Here is a 24510-nt window from a genome sequence, read left to right on the forward strand (position 1 = left end):
GGGAAGGCCACACCTGGCTGGGCGAAGAGCAGCAGCTTAAGGTATTTACAAAAAAAATCCTCAAAGTAAATCAGTGATAACACTGTCCCCACCTCTCCTGGCTGCCAGGTTGTTAAAGGTCATTGAGTGGAAAGACCCAGAGAAATCCCAAGAAAGGGCAGCTGAAGGGTCAGGGTTCCTGGGCAGTGGGTGGGTGGATGGGGAGCTGCACCCAGTCCTGGGCCTCTCCTTCACCAGCTGCGGTGTTTAACCCAAGCCATCTGTCTTGTCATCACACAAACAGCCCAGACATGTGACTATTGACAAAACATCCTCAGGTGGTGAGGGTCTGGGTAGGGTCTGAGGATGCCCCTGACCTGGAAGTGCTGGATTTTGATGACCACCCCCCACCCCCTCCAGCTCCCTCCATTGCTAAAACTGGACTGCAGTTCAGGCAGGGGCTGGCCGTGTCCTTGGCCAACAGCAGCATCGTCACCAACCCAGGCAGTCACGTTGACTGACACGTGGACCCTGGGGCTGGCCCAAAGCAAGACTACGAGAGCCATTTTTTTTTTTTAATCCAGTTCTTTCCCAACATTGCCCGCAACAGCTTTGGTGCAGAGATTTGGGGGGCAGGGAAGGGGGAGGGAGGCACATGGGGAAAAAAAGGAAAGAAAAAAAAAAAAAAACCAGCCAATTGCACAAAGCCTTTTCCTAAAAAAGCTCAGGCCCTGGGGTGGTTGGGACATGTGGCTCCCTCCCGCACCCCCTGGAGCGCCGGCTTTGCAGTCGAGGCCCCGACAGGGGTTCATCCCATTCTCGCGTGGAAGAGCTGTCTGGGAGGGGAGAATGGCTGCGTGTGGATATGTGTGTGTGCATATATAGATAGATATATAATAGGCTATATTAGAAAATTCTCTCTATGTATAAATATAAAACACTGGTATCCAAACATGACACCACAGCTAACTAAAGTGCTTGACGGCAGTTGGGCATGTGTAAGTCTGTAGGTGAAATGATTCATCCTAAGTGCCCAGGATGTGGCAGGAAGCTGGGGAAGCGAGAACATGGAGAAAGGGCTGCTGGCCCGAGCCAGGGCACTCTGGCCCCCAGGGCCGCCTCAGCCTGTCTGATCACCATTCTGCGCCTCACCCCCCACCTTTGCCCTGCTTTCCCCACAGTGCTTCTGACCACAAGGAGAATAGAATCAGCAAGCTGGGCATTGGGGAGTTGTTCCCACGGGGAGTACTGGTCAGCCTATGCCCACGGCTTCCTCCCCTGACAGGGTTCAGAGTGAAGGGAGCGCTAAGGGCAGGAGGGGAGGACTACTGTCATCATCGTTAATAATTTGAAAAATAAAACACCACAGTTCCTCTAGGCCTGGCTCTGTCATCTTGCCTCCCGGGCCCCCCAAACCCGCCCCCGCCTGGGTGGGGGCTGGAGAAGGAAAGGAAGGAGACCTGGGGGGCAGCTGACCTGGGAAGCTGTCCTTTTATCTGCAAGCCCCAAGCAAAGCATTAGCGGCTCCGCCACCCTCAGCCCCCTACCCTGCAAAACAAGACCCATCTGGTCTAAGACCCGCAGAAATGCCACAGGCAAGTGGTCCTCAGAGCTCCAGGGAGTAGAGGGGCCCCAGAGAGGAGGCCCCCCAGGACACAGTGCTACAAGAATGGGTTGGTGGTCGGAGGTTTGGCGGCAAATGGGCTTGATGAGGATCCAGTCTGGAGAGAAAGAACAACCGCAAATTGTTAAATTAGGGAGGAAGAGCTGGAGGCCACAGAGGACGTGTGGCCCAGGATTCCTTTCTCCTTCAAAATGACTGTGTGGAAGGAAGAGGGCAAATGAGGGAGCTAGGAAGCCAGTAGAGGGCATGGGGAGGGTGGATGAAGTCAGGGCCGAGGAGAACCGACGCCTTGTCACTAGCCCACTCATCCCTGGCTGAGCCAAGCAGAGTCTCACGAGGAACGGGCATGCGTCCTGTCCCACACTGCCCTCTTCTTCTGGAAGGATTCCGTCCCCAGCCCCCAGAGGGAAAGGCCAAGCACCCTAATCAGGCCCAGGCCCTGCTTTGGTGCGCTCACCACGAAGGGGTTGGTGGAGATGCCAGCTGGCTGACTCAGTGGCCCCTGCCCCAGCTTGGCGGATCCCAAGTCTCCGAAGGAATAGCCTGGAGGCAAGAGCAAAAATTCAGCTGACGGGAGTCCTGCCACTCAGGCGGGTGCTGCCCAGCTCGCCTGTCTCTCTGCCGGGCAGGCCCAGATACAACCCAAGGCAGGGGCCCAGCGGGGTCCTCTCCAAAGTGGGGAATAAACATGTGGAACAATCAGAGGACACAAGCATGTCTGTTGCTTCCCTGGGCTCCCCCTGCTGGTCCAAAAGGGAACTAGCTCAGACACCTGGCTCCCTAATACATATTCCTGATATTCACACACTCACAGACCCGCCCAGACCCTGAGGGTGGGAATGGGGTTAGAAAGGAGGGCTTGGTCTGAACCCCTTACCATTCTGCTGCTGAGTCATGGAGGTCTGTGCGGGGAAGAGCGGTGGTGGGAAGGGGCTGGTGAAAGCCCCGGTGGGTGGCACTGTCTGGGGGAAGCCTGGCCCAGCACTGCTCATCCCAAAGCCCGGCCCTGTGGAGGGAGGGATGTGAGATAGGCGAGGTTCTGGAAGGTAGGCTGGAGAACAGGTCTTCCTAATCCCTCCAAGATAGGGAAATGGAAGCTACTGTTTCCCTACCCAGAGATACCTAGTGGAAGTACCCGGAAGGAGCACGAAACCCTTCAGCATCCCTGCACCCTGCCAGACCTGCCCTCTCGGGGCCTGTGGGTCAGAGAACAGGCTAGTTATGAGCACAGGCACAACACGGAACTGGGTCCGCTTTTTGCATCTCTTATACTGCACAAACCACAGCAAGTTACTCTCATCTCTGAAATGGGGACCATGCCTATCTCCTTGGCATGACTGCTGCAAACATGAAATAACAGTGCAGAGCCCTAAGCGCTGGGCCCGCCACGTGGGTCAGCTTAGCAGGGAGTATTGTTCTCTCCCTGGCTTCAAGGTTTTTTTTTGAGAACAACCAGGAAAAAAAAAAAAGGAGGAGGAGGCACACGAGCCTGAGTTTGGAGAGAGAAAACTCCGGCTGAGGAGGGCAGGGAACACAGCCATGGTTTCAGGTGGGACGCAGAAGGGAGGAGGCTGGACCGCCAGAGACAGGGTTGAAGGAAAAAGCATCCCCACCACTGCCAGTCAGCTGCCAACCCTTTGGAACCGGCCCAGGGAAGAGGCAGGCTGTTTTTTCTAACTCTGAAATTCCATGACCTAGGTGTCTCCAGTTTTTGCCCACTAGGTGGCTTGGAAGTTAAACCGGTCTGGCCTGGGCTGGTGACTGGAGAGCACTAGCTAGCATCAGGGGAGAGTCTGAGAGGCTTACCTGTGGCCAAGCCATTGGGCTGGAAAGGGTTGGTGGAAGGCAGCTGGGCGTGAGCAGCAGGTGCGGTGAAAGGGTTGAAGGCTGCTCAGGGTGGAATGGGGTAGAGGTGGGAGGAAGAGCTGATTATTTTTTTCTCATTTGGCTAACATCGTAACTGAGCATTCCTCTAAATCCCAGTGTGAAAAAAATAAATAAATAAATAAATCCCAGTGTGCAACTCTCCCCACCCCCTCCCTCTAGAGTCCTCAGTTTCCTCTTGGCCTTAGATCCCCTCCTGGGATCCCTACACGAAAGACTCACCTCCAAAAGCTAGCCCTGGGCTGCCGCCTCCGCCAGTGGTGGCTGACTGGAGCGTGGGGACCTGGCCGGCCATCCCGAAGATGCTGTGACATGGGGAGAGAAGTCAGCACGCACATCACCCAGTACCGAGGAGGTAGGCTGGGCAAGGGACCAGGAGGTGCAGACCCCATCCTGCCGGACAGGAGGAGCTGAGCAGGCTGGGATAACCAAGGCCAGGATTTCTTGGCTGGCTTTCCTGCCCAAGGGCGAGCTCCCCGACGTGTGGACCTACCTGCTGGGGATGCCTCCAGCTGATGCCCCAGGCCCCAGGAGGCTGCCCACATCTGCGAGGCTGTTGTGCTGACTAGCAGGTGCGAGAGGAGAGGCACCAAATGGAGTCCCCTGGCTGCTCCCTGGGCAGGAACAGGAGTAAAACAGGGCGTGCTGGTGTGAGACAGGAGGGAACGGCCAAGACGAAGGATGGAGGTGGGGTGCAGTGGATGGGGAGGGGAGGGATGGCATGAATGGCACCAACAGGGTCCTCTGAGCCAGCCCGTTCTTCCCCTGATCACCCAGTTCTGGAGGGCTTGTCTCCCACTGAGGATTCTAGGCAACGTGATACCCAGCCCTTCTTAGTCTCCCATGCTGGAAACTGCCACCTCTGGAAGATGAGCAGTTCTTCCTCGTCCAGGTCACTGTCCCTCCTGCTCTACTTTGGCTTACACGTCCCATTTTTTCCTTAAGAGACGGAAAAGTTTCATCTTTTCCCTAAAGCAGCATTTCCATTTATGGATAAATCATATGTAGGGGCAGGTGGGGGTGGGGGAGGCACTGTGAAGAGCAGAAAGGTTCAGGGTCACTTGGGAGACTCAGGGAACCATATAGATGGCATTGGAGGTGCTGAGCATTGGTTTCCAGCCTCGCCAGAATCCTCCCACACCCAGCCAGCCACCTCCTCCCCTCTGGAGAGACCTCCCTGATGCCCACGACCTCAGATCATAGCTGGGATGCACTGCCCATGGGCCAGTGAACTATGTCTTCCACGGGCGTTCCTGACCCCAATATTTTATTCTGGCTTTTCTCTCCTAGAACCTTGTCCTTTTGCTTCCCAGCACCTGACATGTTTGTAGTGATATGTTTTACTTCTGTATCAACTGGATCCCCACTATACCAATTCCACTGCCAGGAAACTTCCTTTCAGATATAACTTAACCTATGCCTCCCCCCCAAAAGTTATTAACTGCAGTGCTGTTTAATAGCAAAATACTGGATCATCCTAAATATTCACTAACAGGAGACTGAGTAGATAAACTATGGCATAGACATAAATTGGACAGTGGTGCAGCTATAAAAAAGAATGAGGAAGCTGTTAACGTACTGATTTTAAAAAATCTAACAGTGCTCGCTTCGGCAGCACATATACTAAAAAAAAATCTAACAGTACTGTTTAGCTAAAGAAAAATCAAAGTGCAGAACAGCAAGTATATTATGTCATAAAATGCGTAGTAAAAAAAGAAAGAAAACAGGACAATAAAAATGAGTAAGTGAAGGCGGCTCCCTCCTTTTCCCAGAGGCAGGGCTGTGGAGAGGAGATGAGACAAGAGACCAGCGTGGGTCAGGCTGCAGAAACATTCTGTAGGATGGGAGACTTGAAATGTATTTGTGGGGGAAAAGGAACGTGCCAGCAGAGGTGGAGAAAGTGGAGGTGAAATTGATAGGAAAGTTCATGGGACAAAACCTTGCAGAAGGCAGGAAGGGGGCGAGGGGTAACCTTCACAAGGGAAAATACTTCCTCAGACACAGAGGAAAAAGAGGGACAGGAGTGAGTTTCCTGGTGGCCGGAGATTAAGACTCTCGTCTCCCAGTGCAGCTGACGCAAATGCGATCCCCAGACTACAGCACAAGGCCCGCAGACACCACAACGTGAAAACGTCAACCTCGTAAGCCAGCACGTGCCACAGGAGCGTGAAGACGTCTATCACGTAAGCCCCCCCTAGGCTGCAATGACGTGAAGACAAAAACGTGGAGACGTCAACACGTGAGACGTCAACGCGTGAGGCCCACACGCCGTATAAGTACAGAAAACCTCGCCACGCCGCCCCCACCCCCCCACCAAAAAAAAAAAGGGAAAGGAAAAGTTAACATTCAGGACCAGGAAGGAAACGGCAGGGCCAAGGAGCTTCTCAGATTTATGTGGTTGCGCTCTGGCCCCCTCAGACCTTAGCCCTGGTTTCTTGTCAGTGAAGTTTGGGGTTCTTCTGAGCGCCTCAGAACTGTACTGTGGACCTCCCTGCGCTTCCTTTTCCAAAGCGTGAGGCTGCCGCGGTTGTCCAGACCCCCCTGGTAAGGACACCTTCCTGGTGCTGGGCACACCTGATGGGACGGCCTAACGTGGAGGAGCAGAGAATCCGGCAGGGAAGTCAGGTGCCCAGGCCTGGCTGCCTGCCGCGAGGATCCGGGGACAGGCTGCTTCCTGAGGGTCGGCACTCGGGGGGCTCGCCTCAGCCCTCTCTCTCCCCACCCCGGGCTTTCCCGAGGGACACGCGCTGGGCTGTAACGCACACTGGTCTTAAGTCCTCTCCCACTCAGAGGCAGTGAGGACAACTGCAAAACCAGCGGGGCGACGGTTGGATCGTCGCTTCGCAGACTCCAGGCCCTTCCTTTGCCCGACGGACTCGAGGTACGTGGACCTGCCGAGCGGACGCCGCTCTCTGTCCTCCCTGGGGCCCGATTCTTCAGCGCCGCTCTGGGCCCTCGGGTTGGGGTGCTCCTCGCGATAAGGAACTGGCCGTCCGTCTTCGCGGCGAGAGCGGGAACTGCGTGCCTCCCGGCAGCCGCTAGAGGGCAGAGCGGCCGGGGCTCGGGTGATACCTGCGCGCTTGCTGGTGGGCACCTTATCCACCGCCCGAGCCTCGCCCTGCGCGGCTGGGTGTGTAGACTTGCCTCCTCACAGTTTCAGAGGAAACCGCACTTTTAGAAACCTCCCCTTCTCCTCCCCCTCAGAAACACAAAAATATAACCCGACACGTCAGGAGAGACGCCCACGTCTCCCCCGAACCTTAGTGGCTCCTCGTGTCACCCTCACAGAAACCCCTTCGTGACCGTGACCGTGGTGGGCCGAGAAGTTGCTTGGATCCGCCCCTGAGCAGCCATTTGATTTGGGCCAAGGCACCGGCCTGGTGAGCCAGCTTCCTCAACTGCAAACGGAGAGCTTTCTTTCTTAGAGGAGATGATAGCCGGGTGCTCTCCGGGCACCATCGGGGCTGGCGGGCTCGGGGTCGGGCGGAAGCTGTCTGTTTCTTGAGATGAGCAGACACTGAACCAAAAGTCCATCCCAGGTTCAGCCTGCGGTGGTTCCAGGGCTGACACCTTTATTCTCTCCCTCTCTCTTTTAAAAGAGTCCCTTTAATAAGCTCTCTTTTTTTTTTTTGCCACACCTAGAGGTACCCACGATCTTAGTTACCTAATCAGGGATCGAACCTATGCTCCTGCAGTGGGAATTGCGGATTCTTAACCTCTGGCCCGCTAGGGGAAGTCCCCTAAGCTCTCTCTTTAAAGTAATCAGTTGTGCTAGGAAGGCATTTCTGGAAGGCATTTCTGGACGACCCGTTTATAACCAACTTGTAATAGGCTGTTTCCTTTGAGGTACCATGCCTGGAAATACTTTCCTCTTGCTAAATTGTATATTCTGGTACCGGTTTATATTCTTAACAATAGCATACCTATTTCCCCACACAGTACTGGCAATTATTAATCTTTAAAAACTGTGTTAATGTAGTTCTTATAATTGTATTTTCTCTGATTAGTTAGGTTGAGGACATATTCATGTTTTTTTCTGGGTATTATCTGCTTCTATCCCTTGACCATTCTATTCTTCCTTATTAATAGGAATTTTTAAAGGCACATTATGGTTATTGGCTTTTTGTCTGTTTCCATGTTGTAAATATGTATCTTCTCCCTATCTGCTTCATGCCTTTAAGGACACAAAACATTGTTTTGGGACCTTTTTTAGGACATCTTTGTTTAGGTCATCTTTTGCCATATAAAATACTCTGACTTATGCAATTTCTCCTTGTTAGAATTTATGGAGATTTTGTTTCCCAGTGTATGGTCAAATTATATATATATATTCTTTTACTTTTTTAATATATACTGTCAAATTATAAAAGGGTTATATGTTTGAAAATAATATATATTTATTTTTGTTATAAAGTTCTACTTGTATTTCTTAGGTCAAACTTGTTAAAGTGTTACTCAGATGGTCAGCTTCCTTCCTTCTTTCTTTGTCCATCTATTCCATCAGTTAATTTTATGAGAGAACCTATTATAATCTCTGTTAGTTTATCAGATTTTCATTCTAGTAGTTTTTGCTTTATGGATTTTTAGGTTATCTCATCAGTTACTTTAAGTTCATGATGTGAGAATTTTGTTGTGAATTTTAACTCCTGTCAATATAAAATGTCTTCTCTTGTTCCATTCAAAAAATTTAATTCAAAACAAAAAATCAACCAGTTCATGGTGGGAGGTGGCGAGGGCTGTGGGCAGAGCAGAGTCAGAAATCTGTGCTGTGGGCTGGACTGTGCCTCTCTGTGAACTGAATGACTAGGGAAACTGCTAGCTGCCTCCCCTGTAAAAAGGATAAATTTGAGGGGCTCCTCCCAGACCTCAAAGCTTGAGGGTCAGAGGGTCTGAGACAGTCTCCTGCCTTGGGTTGGCTGTGGGGTCGGAGGAATAACTTACCAAAGCTGTGACTTCCAGTTAGCATCCGACTGGCTGGCAGCGAGGGTGGGGAAGGGGAAGGGCAGGTAGGTGGGGAGGAGAGAGAGAGTCAGTCACTGGTTGTCCCCAGATGTCTGTCCTCACAGTGCTCCCGACTGCCCTCCGGCGTGCAGGGTGGCCAAAGGGAGAGGGCCGCCTGAAAGCTCCAGAAACGGTCGTCTGGGAGCAACGGGGTGCTTGAAAGGCCTTTAGACTCTCCTTCATTCGCACAAGAGCAACACCACAGAGTTGACAGGCTTCTGCTCTAAGAGGGATGGGTGAGGTCTTCTGGAGGCTACCTTGGACACTGCTCCAGTCCTTGCTCTGGGGGCCCTCTAGGGGAAAGGTCGTGTCCATTCTCAGATCCTCATTCTCAAGTTTTCTAGTTTCAGTCTCCCTTACTTGCCAGGTAGCAACCTCCTACTGCACAACCCGCACAACTCCTGCTGAGGTTTTAGCCATTTTCCTCACATGAAAAAGAAAAAAAAGAACAATAGAGCCCCTTCTCCCTGACAAGAACCTCATCAGATTCCTCTCATCCTTTCCTGGAGCTTCCTCTCTTAGTGTGGTTCTCTGGGCTGGTGTGGATGTGAATGAAGGATGATGTATGGAGGTGGACAGTGGAATGCAGTTGCCAGAAAGAAAGGAAGCCGGAGGGGCAGCACTTACCTGGGGGCGCTGGCTGGGCCAGGAATGGGGCTGGGCCCGCTGGAGGAATGCTTCCAAATGCAGAAGAGCCGGGGCCACTACCGAAGGCATCAAAGTTGGCAAAGCTCCCATGGGAAGGCGTTTGGCCTGTAGGTGGAGAGAATATGAAGGTTATGTTTATATAAAATATATGTAATCTGTATCATACAGCGGCCAAGAGCCACTCAATGAGACATCTGCCTCCCCACAGGGCCCTCTTCAGAGGGAGTTGGCAGGAGCCTGGGGCAGACAGCCAGACCCATACAGAGGGAAAGGGGCTCTCAGAGTCTCCAAGTTTACTCCCCGCTTTTTATCCTTACTCCATGAGGCATTAACATTTTTGTCAGGGTCTAGTTTGGGTGGAATAGTGTGAAAAAATTTTGTTACAGGGAAAGGCTTTAAAAAAGAAAAAGGGAAACTAGATAACCACTTGGTTCCACCCTGTATTGGCTACTGCTGATCTTTGGGAAGAGGGCAGGGGAAATGGAACCTGTCACAATTCCCTTGCTCCATTTTACTGGAGAGAAAGTAAGAAAAAGGCTCTTCCCAGTGATCTAAAAGGAAGGGCTAGAAGCCCCCCGCTGTCATGCTTTTGGTCAGACTCCCTAATGTAATTGTGGCTGTACTCATCTGACCCTCACCCTCCAGGCTGTGATGCTTCAGAATCACCATCGCATTCACTTCTGTGCAGAGCTGGAGCTAAGTGAAATTCGTGTTTGATGGGGACAAAAGTTCTTGTCCCAAGTCCCACTTACCCCCAAAGGCTGGGAATGCAGCAAAAGCTGGTGCCACCTGGGGAGCAGCAAAGGGGTCTCCGCCGATGTCAGCCAGCAGATCAGTACTGGCTTTCTTGACCGAGGAAGGGGGAGGAGGCTGAGAGCTCCGGGGCTGGGACGTCCGAGGCTGACTGACAGGCTTGGAGGAGAAGGCAGTACATATAGCACTTGGAATCCCAGTCATGACCCAGGCCCCTGCATGGCTCCCCTGGCTGCCCCCAGATAGGCAAGTGGAGAGAGAACAGAGGGAGAAACTGCCCTCAACCAAGAGGGTTCCTGGGAAGAAGGGTTGCCTCAGCCCTTCTCATACCTAATTCCTTTGTCATCCCAGGACAGCCATTCCCAGAACCGCACACTTTAGAGCGTGTGCGTCAAGGTAACCCCGATACACAGGGACGGCGCCCAGCAGCACCCCCTGGAGCTGTTACCTCCTCGTTTTTCACAGGTGCTTGAACCAGTGTCCTGGCCCCTGTTTTTCTTTGGAGGAGTGGTCAGGTTTGAAGTTGATACTCTGACTTCCCTAAATACCACTTCCTATTGGGTTTTTTCTTCCAAAATACACAAATCCAAGGTGAGAAATGCAAGACCTAGGTCACAGCAAGGCTGAGAACCCATTTACACCTCCTGGATGATCATCTGCTAAATCCAGGGGATTTGATTTAGGAAACTGACACCCCTGTCTCCCAAATCCCATAATAATGTCAAGGGCAGATCTGAGAGTTACCTGGCTGGAGCTGGAGGCAGCAGCTGAGAGAGATGGCACAGGATCCCCCAAAAGTGTCCGGGGGGGCTTGCCTTCTGAGATGGAGCCCTGAACGGGGGTGGAGGTGCTGCCTTTGGTGTAAGTGGGCCCCTTGACTTGGTCTGGGGGGACATACCTTGGAAAAAGAATAGTTAGGCAGAGAGGAGGGGTGAAACCTTGAAACTTTGGACCTTGCTCAGCTTAACTGCTTGAGAACATAGGTTTCAGCAAAGTCCTTTCTTATTTTCCCTACTGATTCTCTTTTTTGAACTAAAGGAAGCAGCGACATAGGAGAGTTCCACCTAACTTGAATTTCTCCTTTACTCCCAGGTGATCATTTTTTCCTGCAGGGATGTTGTTCAGTTTGCTTTGGCTTGTGCCAGTCTTCCCCACACCTCTCCCTCCTCTTTCTGACACGTGAACCATCTGGGTTTCAAATAATAACAACTTGCAATCAGGCTGACCAACAGGTGATCCTATTTTCCAGCTTCCTACTCAAGGGCCCCCTTTTACTTCCTGGGTGTGTCTTTAGGTTCCTCTTTCTCTGCCACTTCATCTTCTAAGCACTCAGGATTTACCCTGCTGGCTCCTGGACTTCTGATAAAATTCCCTTCCACTCCAATGGATGTGGTCTCTACTTGGGATGTATCTTTTTTATCCCAAGGACACTCCCAGGAGGAACTACAAATTGCTGTTGTACCCACACCAATCTCCTCACTCTCTGCATTCTCTTCTTCACCCTACAGTTATCCCCAACCATGCACACCCCCCAGAGATGGAACAAGAAGTGGCATGTGGGGGAAGAAAAGGCAAGAGAGAACAGAGATGCTGCTTCCCCTAGTAAATCTCTAGTAAATCTAGTAAATTCCTTCCCCTAGTAAATTTCCTCTAGTAAATCTAGAGACCATGTGCTCTTAGCCACCTCTCTCTGTGAGATCATCTGAGCTCTAAAAACTAGTTCCCACTTCATAGTTGGGGAGCCTAGCTCTCCCCTCCACACAGTCTTCTGTCTCCCCAAAGGAGGGGGATATCGAATCTGCAGGGTCAGTGACCAAAAGCAAATTGTCCTTTCTTGTACCTTTATTATTTAGAAGTCAGAATTCAGCCCTAACTGAATCTGGGTGGAACAGACTCAACCCTCGTCTACCCTTTGAAAGAAGCCCCAATTCAGCTCTGGAAAGTGGACCATAAGATGAAGTGTCTTGGACACGTGTCTCCAGAGTAATCTCTTTCCTCCTCCTTACCATCTCTTCTTTTCATATTTTTCCTGGAGAAATTCCTTCACCTTCTGAGGATCCCTGGAATCTGGTATTAAAGATGTCCGAGCATCAAAAAGACCCAGCCAGATCTTCCTGCAAACCTAAAGGGATGAAGTCAAGTGACAGAGAACTTGGGGCAGAAAGTATGAGATGGGAATTATACCATTTCGAACTCATCCATCAATAAACATTTATTGAGCATGGATGCAACATGAGAATCTGGGTACAACTACAAAACAAACATGATCTCTGTCCTCACAGAGTTGATAATCTAACAGGGAAATGGTGTCTTAGATAAATACAGATACATTTATAATGACACACTGTGACACGTCTTGTGAGAGACAGTCCGGGGTCATGAGAATTAAGGGAAACTAAATTTGGATGGGGGTGGGGTCAGGAGCAATTTTCAGAGCTGTGGCTTCCAGAACACCCTCTAGAGACTCTTGTTTGCACTTTCCAGGTGAGCCCCTCAAAGGAGTACTGCTGGCACCAAGGTTGGAATCTTCCCACCAGCAGATTTAGCTGGAGAAGGGGTTTAACTTACTCTCAAGTAAAGACATGGGCTTAAACCCAGTTGCTTACGTCAGCACAGCTGGCTCCAGGAGCTCCTGCTCAGAGGGGCCGCTCGGTCAACTCTGAACACTCATCACTGTGGAGCATCTCTCCCTCAAGGGTCACCCCAGCAGAGACTGCTCCTTCCCCTGATTCTTCCAACAATGGGCCCAGACAAACCCCAGTTTGTATAACTAAGATTCCATAAATGTACACATGTACATAAGGTAAGATACCTTTCATACTAAAAAATAAGAGAAACTCGAACAGAAAACTGTCGGGTCCTTCCTGTGATCTGAGGCAAAACCCCGATGACAGGGCAAGCACGGCCTGGAATCCTCCTGGCAGCGGCGGCTCACCTCGTTTCCGCGGGACTGCAGGAACAGCACTTCGGGCTCGGTGAACGTGGTCATGGAGATGGACTTGACTCGGTGAGGGGGGTTCAGGCCTCTCCTGTGAGAGAGGGTTAGAGCAAAAGAGGTAGAATGCCGTTAGCACTGCAGGGCTTCTTATGGGAGGAAAGGGAGGGAGAGAGGGTAAAATCACATGTAAATCAAACTCTCTGACTGAAGCTACTTCTTAATTCAAGGAAAGAAGGGAGACTAGAATGTTTTGGAGGCTTCTCCTGAGAGACAGGGAACCCCGGTCATTCCCAAGAAGAAGGTAGAGGCTGTCCATCCAGAGCCGCCTCTTCTTGGCTCAGACCCCAGCAGCTGAATGTTCAGGCTGAGGGGTACTTCAGGGAACTCAGGTGTGTGACCATTTCCTATCTCCTGCTTCAACATTGTTTGAGGCCTACAACACATGCTCAGGGTCCCAGAATCCATGGAGACACTAATCTTTCAAGCAGGAGGGAAGGCAAAAATGAAGGCCTCTGACTATTCCTGATAATACCAACACAGATACAATTTGGAGACAAAAAGAGTCCCTAGGCTGGCTGCTACTCCTCTCCTCTATGCAAGGAGGCTGTCTGGTGGAGGGATGGAGTGGGGTCCCTTTTTAGGAAGTGATTTCTGGGAAGAGAAGTACTCCAGACTTTCCTCTCACTTTTAGATCTTTAAATGAAGCAAGAGTAAGGTTCAGCCGTGAGCTACGAGACGGGCAGGAGTCAGGAACATATACCCTGTAAGGATGCTTTTGTGCCAGCCCTGTGTTTTCATTCTGTTAACTCCCTGGGAGTCCAGCTCTGCCCACAGATGCCCCGTGGAGACTACAGCCAAGCCGGCTTCCTTCCTCCCACTCAGCTCCCCTCCAGAGTGTTCTAACGGGAACCTGGGGCTAAGCCAGGTATGGTTTCAGAGGTTCCCGTCTCCTTACCTTCAGTTTTGCTCTAATCTAAATAAATCTACCACCCTCGACAGATCAAAACACTAGTAGCTGAACCAAAACAAACTGGACCTTGGGGCCAGGAGTGAAAGACCACGGGTGCATGTGAGAAGGACGGTCCCAACTGAGAGGCCTCTGGGTTTTCACTCCCTGGAAATAATGGGCAAAGCAAGATGTGAAAATAAAAGTAACTCTAGCATAGGGTCTTGACTGACGCCCTCAGGAAAGTAAACAGAATTGACCAGATAGAAATCTTAGGGAAAGGTGGAGAAAGCACAGGAGCTCCCAGGCGCACACCCTGAACAAAGGTGATCCCGGGAGCCGGCAGAACGGCAGCCTGTGGGTTAGTGTAAGTGAAGGCAGCCCTGGCAGGAGAGCAGACAGAGGACAGAGTAACGAGGTGAACGGTGCAGGGCAGCTGCCCTTCTGGACTATAGGTTACCGTTAATGGGATTCTAACCAAGGACAGGAAGGACGCTGGAGGCTACAACTGGGGGCATTTTCAGCAATTGTGCTACTAGACTTGGATGGTTCTCAAAATAACCCTTTAAAAGATAAGCAGTATCAAAGAGGATAGATGCCCTGAGGAAAGATGAGAGCAGGAAAAACCAAGAACCAGGCTTTGTAACTCTGTCAAACAATAGCTCTTAAACTTGCTTTGACCTGAAGACTGTCTTCTGATTGCACTTCAGAGAGATTCCAGTTTTTCCTCCTCAGCCTCTCACCAGTGGCTTGGTTCTGTTTGTTCCAAAGTCCGGACCTCCTGCTTTGATACTCTTTCCTTGGCCCTTTCTCACCTTAACCACTGTGCCCTTGCCCCGGGAGTGCCAGGCCTTTCTGAGGTCTCAGCAGAGTAGACAGAGCCCTCTGTTCCTATGAGCCTGGGTTGCCCTGCCACCTCCCACTAACAAATATTTACTCTGCTAAATAAAATACGGGGCATTGTGGAAGGCACTGTGGGGGATACAAAAATTACAGGACTTAGTCCTTGATCACCAGTCACTTGTTTCCAAGAAGGAGCCAGGGGAGCCTGGACGAGGGTGTTTCCCAGTGAAGCAGGCACACATAGTCAGATCAGGGAGCGTGTGGCACCAGGATGCAGCAGGAAGACAAATGATCATGGGAAAAGTAAAATGGATTATGTTTACACTAGAAGAACAGATTCTAAGCCTATCACAAAAAAGGTCATTGACATTTCCTGAAAGGACAACCAGGAGCTGTTAGCAAAGTGTAAACAGGGAGGTGTGCTTCCTTGGGTGGGGGTGAGGAACTTGACCACTCATCAATCTAGAGGAGATGCTTAGAACAGAACTTCCTATGGCTAAGCTTGGACTGGAGGGGTGGGAGCAGGGACGGGGTGGAGACAGGATAAAGGCAAAGCAGAGAAAAGAAGTGATTTAGGTGCTTTGGGCCTAACGAATCTGATGGAACAGGATGTTTCCATAGCACAGTACAAAAAGCACTGCTCTGACCTTGATGTCTGTAGACTGGATTATGTATAACCAGAGCCACGGTTTGGGGGCAGGGAGAGTCTACAAGGTAACACTCTGCAGCCCAGGAAGAGGGCCTAGTTACACAGCCTATGAGTCAGAGCATTTGTCTCTGAATCACAGAAAGGTCACTGCTAGCCGAGAGAAGCAAGTTAGAAATGAGAGGCCCTCTCCCCTCGGGAGCTGAAAGCAAATGATCTAGGAGTGTTGTGTGTTACTGGATACATACCAGGGTCATGCACTGGGGCCAGATGGGAAGCACTGGCCTGGAATTAAACACACCTGACTCTCCAACTTGCAGCCGGTCTCCCCAACATAACTCTCGGGTTCTCCCCAAAAGAAGAAGTGAGAGCCCGAAGGAGGCACTGCCCTTTCTTTGGTTATCACAACAAATATATTCTGTTATTTCTAACCAGAAGGAGCTGGGGAAACACATAAAGGTATTTGCCCAGAATAGGGCAACTTTTTCTAATTGAAAGCAAGTACATTACTAGGGCTCAAGCCTTCAGCCTTTTTCTACTTCAGTTTCTTTTTCACAGGGCACCTAAACGGCCTTTGGAGTACTCTGAATCACTCTCTGAAGTACTTGGAATTACTTGGCAAATGAAGTGATTTGCAGAGATCCTAGTCTGTCCAATCCTCTCTCTCTTTGCCTCTCTCTCTTCCTTTGACTTCTGTTAAGCATACTACTATTTCTGCAAATACCACAACTTTTGTTTCTCTGTGGTCATCACCCTCAAACTGGCCTGTATTTTGCTTCTATCTTGCTTCATAAAGCCTCAAACCTGCTCAGCTACTCAAATAAGAAAGTTCTGCCAGGTCGACAGTGGAAAAAAACAGTTCCACCCAGCACCCAAGTTCCTTCATTTGTGCCAGATTTGAACTTGGGAATTCCTTACCTCTGAATATTTGTGTTCAAATTAATCTACCCTAGACTGTGTTTCTTTGCCCCTGGGATTCCATTTCTCTGCCTCTGAGCTGGGTTCAGCTAAATCAGGTTTGCTTTTATCTTGGACCCAAACATTACCAAGAAGAGTCCCTATTTAGGAAGGCTCCCTTACTACCCTGTACTGGGGTCAATTTCACTAATTTTAGGGAATTTCTTCCTAATCGAAATTTCCCTGCTTTGACCCATTTCCTGAAGCTCTTCCTCAGTGACAATAATAAACAGCTGCCTTCATATAGAGACACATTGAATTTGATATTAGCAGCTACTTTCCTCTTTAGGCTCAATCTCAGACCTTTCCCATCCCCTGCTTTCTTCTCATCCCTTTGGTAATTTATTATTTTCTTAGGAGCTTTTCAGGTTCTCCAAGGGCCCTCTGTGATAAAGTGCCTAAATCTGTAATTTTAGAGACTCTGTCCATCTTGCCCGGCAGAAGTGAATATGAAAGGTGAGGTGCAAGGGGATGGAGGGACAGGACTAAAGTAAGGGCAGGGCACATAGGCACATGTCCACCTCTCCAACCCCGACAGATGGAAAAGCACTGAATTATTGAACAGCATATTATATCTTTCCTTCCAAGGAGATAAAAGTGTTTCAGTTAGGAACAGCTACTAATGATGCAGACAGGGAAACTAAGGCACCAGGAGGGTAGCAACTTATCACAAAGAAAGATCTGTCAAGCTCATCTCTTGACACCCAGTCCAGAGCTCTGTCCATCTGAATCCTGACTTAGTCCCATTGGCAGAGTAAAGATATAAAGAAGTAGAAGACACAAATATCCACTACTGAGACCTGAAGGGTGATGGATTGAAGGATAGGCCCAAGCAGACAGGTCAAGGAAGCATGTCACGTACTTGGCTGAAAAACTGGGTGTCAAAGACAGCGCCTAGCCTAGATGCCAATGAGATCTCAGGCCTCGCCATCTATTTCCTTTTTCAAGAAAAGTGGTTTATCCATTTTTATCCATTGAGGCATTCAAGCAAGCAAGAACAAGAGAGAGCACTGAGGCACTGCTCTGGAAAGAAATCCTTTTCAGGGGCAATTTTTATCCCTCCTGAGCTTCAAATGGCAGACTCATCTTCTAGTATATGAGTTAGAAATATAACTAAACAGGCAAGTGCATGAACAGATTGGGGAGATTAAAAGGATCTATATCCAGGTTAAGGAAATTAGGTATTGGAAGAAAACCAAATGAATAAAAGTAGGTCAAATTTGGGACCTACAATTGTGACAGCATGTATGTAAATTTAGCAACGGGAGAAGTTAGCAGCCTCTCTCTCAGGCCCCCACACCCAACACTGTGGGTTTCTGCTAGAGATGAGAAAAAAATGTCTCATTTAAAAAGACAGCAAGAATGAGCTCGCACATGCAGACAGGAAAGCATAGTCATACCCACCCACTACCATTAGGATCTCAATTTTTCTTCAGATCTTGGGAGATTCAACTTTGGCTGCAACTGTCAACTTTGTTATATCAGTCAATCAGGCCAGATGGGAACCCTGGCAGCTCTGCTTTCTGCCCCCAGAACACTCCATCCCCCTAAGTGGTTGATATATTTGTAACACACTCAACAGAAAACTAGCTTTCAGAAGAAAGCCAATCCTGCTGTCTCCTTTCTCTACCTATATTAAAGTATATGTCAATATCGTCTTTAAGAAAGAATCTTTCTTCTCTTTTCATTATGACACCTCAATATGAACTTCCATCAGTCTCTAGCCCATGCTGAGCTTTAGTTTACTTCATAGTGCTTATCAATACCTGCATTTATATATTTGATGATTTATTTAGGGCCACGGCCTCCACTAGGATTTAGGTTACCTGAAGATGGGACTTTGTCAGTTTTGTTCATTACCATATCTCCAGTGCCTAAACTGGTATCTGAGGCTTCAGAGACACTCAACAAATATTTGTTGACTGACTTACTAACTGACTGCATGTGCAAGCTACTGGCCTACTACTACGATTTCACTTCCTACCACTACAAAGTCCTAATCTGTAGGCAGTCAACCATGTGGATTTAAGATGTTAACTGGTGTGTGGATCACCATGGAGACATGCCTCCTCAGCATCTGCTGGACTGTGTGCCCCCTCCTTACACTGCAACCAGTAAGCCCCACCTCACATTCTACCTGTGGCCCACCTGCCAGCTCCCAGCCCTTCCCAAAGAACATCAAGGGACACAGGTAATACTTTGTGAAGATCCCTTTTAAAGCTTTCCACACTTTGCCCTACTCTATGCTAATTACAACTCCAATTGGCAAAGGAAAAGTACCATCAGAACCCAGTCTGATGGTCACAGCCAGGGCAACTACAGCTTTCTTGTGGAGTTTCTTTTGATATTTCTCTCTTTATAATCTCAACATGCCATCACAGTTGAGCTTCATTTATTGGTCCAGCTTCTTGACCTTTCACTCTCTCCTCACTTCCTGACAACAAAGGATTGGCCTAACTTCTCATTTCCCAGCCACCAAAATGTGTTCCCTAAAGTCTACCACCTTGAGAATCACTGCAAGTGAATCTCATAATGCTTTACCAAAATACTAAGCAAAAATGTCCTTTCTAAATTGTTTTGAAACTAAAAAAAAAAGGGGGGGTGCGCTGGGAGACTCCCACCATTGATCCTATAGGAACTTAAGTCCCTGAGGAGCTAAGCCCCTAGCTGGACATACACATGCTGCAGATAAGAGACAGGCCTCTCTGTTACATTAACCAGTCCTTAGGTCATCGTCACCCAGTGTCTGTACAGATCACAGGTGTTCGACTTTTCACCAGTGAGATCAACAGTGACCACAGGAGGAAGTGGTAAAGTTCTGTAAATTGTACAATGACATTTAAAGAGTTAAATTTTCCAGCAAAAGAAACCAGGTTGTAAATGTGAGCCAGATCCCTTGGTCCTCCATCTGTCCTGGTTGAGGGATATTCATTATAGAAGGGAAATGTTGTCTATGGGATACTTTAAACCAAGGTCTAGAAAATAATGATGTCAGTACTTGCCCTTTATTCAGTGTTTGAGGTTTCATGCCATGGTAGCTAACCATGGCAATGAATTGACGCTGTTGCTGACATTTTCTTCCTAGGACCTAGACTGTGATATGCCATCAGTTTTATCCCCCTCCTTCCTTTTATTTCTCTACTGAGTCTGTAATTGGATTTGCCTTTTCATAACAGGATCTTCAGGAATATACTCTTTCTACTTTACCCTATAAATAGTCCTAAACTTTGCTACTATTCTCCTCAAAATACTTGTCCCAGTCTTCGGTCTCCATTCTTCTACTCCATTTGAGCCTCTATATCAACTTTTGACAAACTCCAGTTTGCATTCTAAACCACTGTCCCAAGAACCACAAAACTTTTACTTACACCAAAGTCAGTTCTATCCTCACAACATACAAGTAAAGTTGATCAAAACATAAAAGTTTGGCAAAGGAGGTAAAAACCAAATAGAGAAATAATTCTAAACTGCATGAGGGGACCTGGATCCTCATTTCTGGTCTGCCGTGATCATAACTAATAGCAACAAATGCTGAAAACAGCAACCCCCGTCTGGCATTGGATAAGTTACTAAACCTCTCTTTGCTTCTGTCCTCCCATCTGTCACCCAAGAACAAGACTGCCTCCTTCTTGGCTCCTAAAGGTGAAAGAAGAAACAAGGAAGGCACTCCTAGTTAAAATCAAAACCAACCAAAGCAATGTATTAATACTAAAAAAGTAAAAATAAATCCCTTGTTAAAGACATACAGGCTTGGTATCAAATTTTAGACATGCATCTAATAATAATAATTCCCTAAGGGGGAAAAGAACTTCACCATGTAACCAGAAATCTGGGCTAGAACTGTGGCTCTAAATTAGCTCAAGTGTGACCAAATACAGTGCCAAGGGTAGCACTGCAGATTAACAAGGGGAATCCACCCCCCACCCCCCCCAATCTAGAAGAGTTGCTAGATGCTACTACCAGGAGTAAGCCGTGGAAACAAGGAGCTTGAAAGTGTAAATTATTACAGTTAGGATGGCTCATCCAGATCCCCAAACCTCTGGAAAAGTTAAGTTCTCTAAAGAGGGCAACCTATCAGCATTCATCTCTCAGATTTGTAAGAAATTTCCCTCTGGGTAGCATTCCAAAGTCCTGAAAGATTAGGATCTGTTCCTGAACACTAGAACATGGCCCTTTACCTAACATCACTCTGCTGTCAACCTGAGTCTGTCCTGTTTGCCCTCCACCTACACGAAGTTCCCTTGGGGTGTTTGTCATTCTCTGACCCTTTAAACCTGTGACCCTCCCACCCCCCACCCCAGTTTCCTTCAATTCTCCCCACTTTCGGATCGCTCCCCCTCCTTTAGGGAGTTTGTGCAGTTCTCACTCTGTCTTTCCTTTCCTTTGCATCGCGACTCTAATCATGTCTTGTCGGCCCTGATCCTTTCCCTTCCCCGTGACGCCTCTGCAGCAGACGACCCTCTCGGCACATCCGTCGTGTCTCAGGCCACTCCGCCGTCCCCGCCCGACCTCGGCTCTGGCCCTTCGCCCTGAGTCCCGATGTCCCCAACGCCGACTCTCCACCGCTCCTTTCCCGGTCCTCCTCCCACTGTTCCCCGCGCGCCGGTCCACTCACAAGAGGCCGGAGCAGGTGGTGCAGACGAAGCTGCCCACGGTGATATCCACGTAGGTGACCCCGCGCTGGGCGCACTCGAAGCAGTGGCGGTTCCCGGCCTGGCTGCAGCCGCCCAGCTCCCGCACCCGGCGACACCACACCTCCGAGGCCGCCTCCGCCTCCGCCTTGACCCCGCCACCCGGCCCTGGGCCCTTCTTCGCCGCCATCACCATGGCTGCCCAACCCCTCAGACCTCCTCCCCGCAAGTCAGCAATCGCCCCTTCAACCACTGCCGCCTTCCCGCCTCCTCAGTCGCCTCCGCACGCCAGGCTCCCTTGACAGAACCTAGGGAGCCGGCGGCATCGGTACAAGGATCCTCAGCCCGCCCCCCCTGCCTCGCCTGTTCTGCACGCTGATTGGCTAGTCGCCTCCACCTCCTCACTCTGATTGGCTCGGCTTTGGACGGCTTCGAGTTGCGGGAGCCACCAACGCCACGCCCCACTGCCTTCAGACCTCCGGCCTCTCGGATTGGCCTGCTGAGACCCTGGCCCCGGGAACCGTGCGTGCTCCCTCCTTGTTCCCGCCCCCTCTCGCCACTGCCTCCAGGGCGCCCCGCCTCCCACACACGATTGGTGAGTCCTAGGAACTCTGGCCCCAACGCTAACTCTGACTGGCTGCAGAAACTGCAAAGATAGCGCGCGAGAAAGAGTGGTGTCCCGCGCTTGCGCAACTGTGGCCCTCCTGACGCATGATGTTAATTCCCGCTAAATTTCAAAGGACTCGTTTCAGCTAGACTGCCAGGAGGAACGCAAAGCCGAAAGGAAGAGGCCAAATGAGAGGGCAAGAGGTGGTAGAAAACAAGGGAACGCTCAAAGGAAAGGAGAGCAATTGCTTTATCAACGCTTTTTTTCTTTCTTTTTTTCTTTTTTAAATCCTACTCTGATGTAGGAAATCTTATTTTTTGGATAGTCTTAGTGTACCCCTTGGTGTAGGTCACACGACTGATTTCTGATCTGGGACGTCTGACTTTGGAAACCCTACATTTTACCGCAACTCTATCTGTGAAACAGTATTTTGAGTGTTCATTTGGCAAATACTCACTGAGTAGTCTACTAGGTTAAAGCACTGTTGTAGATACTGGGGTACAGCAGTAAACCAACCAATCAAAATTCCTATCCTCATGAAGCTTGCATTCTAGTAGGGGAGGCAGACAATAAACAAAGAATCATCAGTTCGGATGATTGGAGAGAATCAAGGTATTGTAGAAGAGAGTGACTTGTTGGATATTTTCGATTGGTTAGGGAACCATCTCTGACAAGTGATATTTAAGCTAAGACCTGAGTAACAAAAAAGAAGTCAGTTATGAAATGGAGCAACCCAGGCAGAAGGAAAAGCAAGTGCGAAGGCCCTAAAGCATGAGGAAGCTTGGTGTGTGAAAGCACCAAAAAAAGAAAGCAGAGGGACTTCCCTGGTAGTCCAAGGAATACATCTGCAGGGGATGCAGGTTCAACCCCTGTTCTGGGAAGATCCCACATGATGAGGAACAACTAAGGTCTTGTACCAAAACTACTGAGACCAGGCTTTAGAGTCCTTGCACCTAGAGCCGGTTCTCTGCAACAAGAGAGGCCAGGGCAATGAGAAGCCAGCACACTTCAACTAGAGAGTAGTTGCAGCTGCCACAACTAGAGAAAGTCTGCACTAGCAAGGAAGACCCAGAGCAGCCATAAATAAAGAAATTTTTAAAAGTAAAATAAAGGGGGAAAAGGGAATATGTGATCTCTATACTATTTTTATAAAGAAAGGAAAATGCAGGGTGCCTGGAGTGTGGTGAGGAATAAGGGGGCAGATAATGCTGGAGTAGGACCTGATGGCGTTAAATGCTTCAGATTTCATTCAGTAAGGAATTTGGGATTTTATTCTAAGTATGATGGGAAGCTGTATTAGTTAGAATTAGGTCCTACTATGACAGAATACCTCAAGTGTGAGTGTGTGTGTGTGTGTGTGTGTGTGTGTGTTAGTTGCTCAGTTGTGTCCAACTCTTTGCGACCCCATGGACCGCAGCCCACCAGGCCCTTGCATCCATGGAATTCTCCAGGCAAGAATGCTGGAGTGGGTTGCCATTTCCTTCTCTGATACCTCAAATAATCAGAGCTTAAACAAGATGAAATTTGTTTCTCTCTCATGTAAAAGTGCAGGTAGGCATTCCAGAGCTGACGGGTTGCTCCACTGTGCCAGGGACCCATACTCCTTGTATCTTGTTTCTTCACAGTGCCGTTGCCTCCCCTCCCAAGTTCACCTCGTGGTCTATTCCAGCTTCAGCCATCATGCCTGTTACAGCAGCAAGAAGAGGCTGCTTTTTAAAGGACAAACACACAACCTATTTGTCTCTCCCTAGTCAGAACTCAGTCCTGTGACCACAGCTAAGTGCAGGGAGGGGTCTGGAAAATGTGTTCTTTATTTTGGGCTTCTATGTGTGCTCCTAAACTTCAGAGATTCTATTACTGAAGTGGTTGGGGAGAAAGGACATTAGGATAAAACCACGGTTTCTGCCATGGAAGCCATTGGAAGTAGGAGGGGCAAGACATGATCTGATGTTCACTTAAAAAAAAACAATCATTCTGTCTTCTATAGGGGAAATGGTTACAGTGGGAATGACTGGAACTAGAGCAATTAAAAAATGAGTTCAGTAGTCCAGGTGAAGGCTGATGGTGGCCAGAGACCAGGGTTGTAGGAGTGGGTTGGAGAGTAATGAATTGATAGATGGAATGTTTTTGGAGGTAAAATCCATAGAATTTGTTAGTGGATTACATGTGGGAGGAATAGGAAAGAGGCATCAATGGCAACATCTCTAGAGATGCGCTGTCCAGTATTACTCTCTGTGATGATGGAAATGCTCTGTATCTGACTGTCCAATATGGTAGCTGCTGGCTACATGTGGCCATTCAGCATTTGAAGTGTGGCTTAGAAAACTGAGAGTCTGAAATATTTATTTTAAAAAATATTTATTTATTTATTTGGCTGAGCTGGGTCTTAGTTGCAGCATGCAGGATCCTTTTTTTTTTTTTTTTTTTTTAAATTTCGGCATGCAAACTCTTAATTGTGGTATGTGGGACCTAGTTCCCCAACCAGGAATCAAACGTGGGCCCCATGCATTGGGAATGCAGAATCTTAGCCACTGAACTACCAGACAAGTCCCCTGAAATTTTTATTTTATTTAAATTGATTTAAATCAAATTAGTCACATGTGGTTAGTGGCTACCATATTAGACAGGGCAGCTCTAGATTTTTGTTTTGAGCAACTGGGTGGCTTATGGTGCCATTTATTGGCGAAAAAAAGGAAACAGTACCAAGTGAAGGTTAGGAGATGTTGATAGCCAGAAATCAGTAGTTTTGCTTTGGATGTGTTTATGTGAGATACTTGTGAGGCCTCCAAGTAGTTGATCAAGTAGACAGGTGGATATATGTAGTTTAGGTTTGCAAGTGAGGCTGGAACTGGAAATATAGGTTTAGGAATCATCAGCATACAGTAGCTATTTAAAGCCATGAGACTGGAGGAGGTTACTTAGGTACAGCATGTAGATAAAGAAGAGGGCCCAGCACTAAGCTCTGGGGACCCCATATATATATATATATACTTGGTTTCACCTCTCCAGTTCTCACAGCTGCAAATGCATACTGTGTGTGTGTGCTTAGTCAC

The 24510-nt window shown here is 48.9% G+C and overlaps 1 protein-coding gene across 3 annotated transcripts; it reads right to left on the reverse strand.

Moving 5' to 3' along the window:
• Nucleotides 1–566: 566 nt before the first annotated feature.
• AGFG2 (ArfGAP with FG repeats 2) lies at nt 567–21167 on the reverse strand. 3 transcript variants are annotated; one of them, XM_065924943.1, is made up of 13 exons: nt 20835–21167; nt 12825–12918; nt 11896–12011; nt 10634–10787; nt 9889–10048; nt 9116–9241; nt 8429–8461; nt 3981–4101; nt 3710–3792; nt 3410–3490; nt 2481–2609; nt 2061–2146; nt 567–1700 (listed from the first exon to the last, which is right to left on the reverse strand). In XM_065924943.1, exons 1-13 carry the CDS (start codon nt 21044–21046, stop codon nt 1641–1643), a joined length of 1455 nt encoding a protein of 484 aa, XP_065781015.1. In that variant the 5' UTR covers nt 21047–21167; the 3' UTR covers nt 567–1640. The 3 variants fall into 3 exon arrangements, with proteins under 3 accessions (XP_065781015.1, XP_065781016.1, XP_065781017.1); XM_065924944.1 differs by lacking the exon at nt 8429–8461; XM_065924945.1 differs by lacking the exon at nt 2481–2609.
• Nucleotides 21168–24510: the final 3343 nt, after the last annotated feature.

This window comes from Muntiacus reevesi, chromosome 2, assembly GCF_963930625.1.
Source record: "Muntiacus reevesi chromosome 2, mMunRee1.1, whole genome shotgun sequence".
Lineage (NCBI taxonomy): Eukaryota > Metazoa > Chordata > Mammalia > Artiodactyla > Cervidae > Muntiacus > Muntiacus reevesi.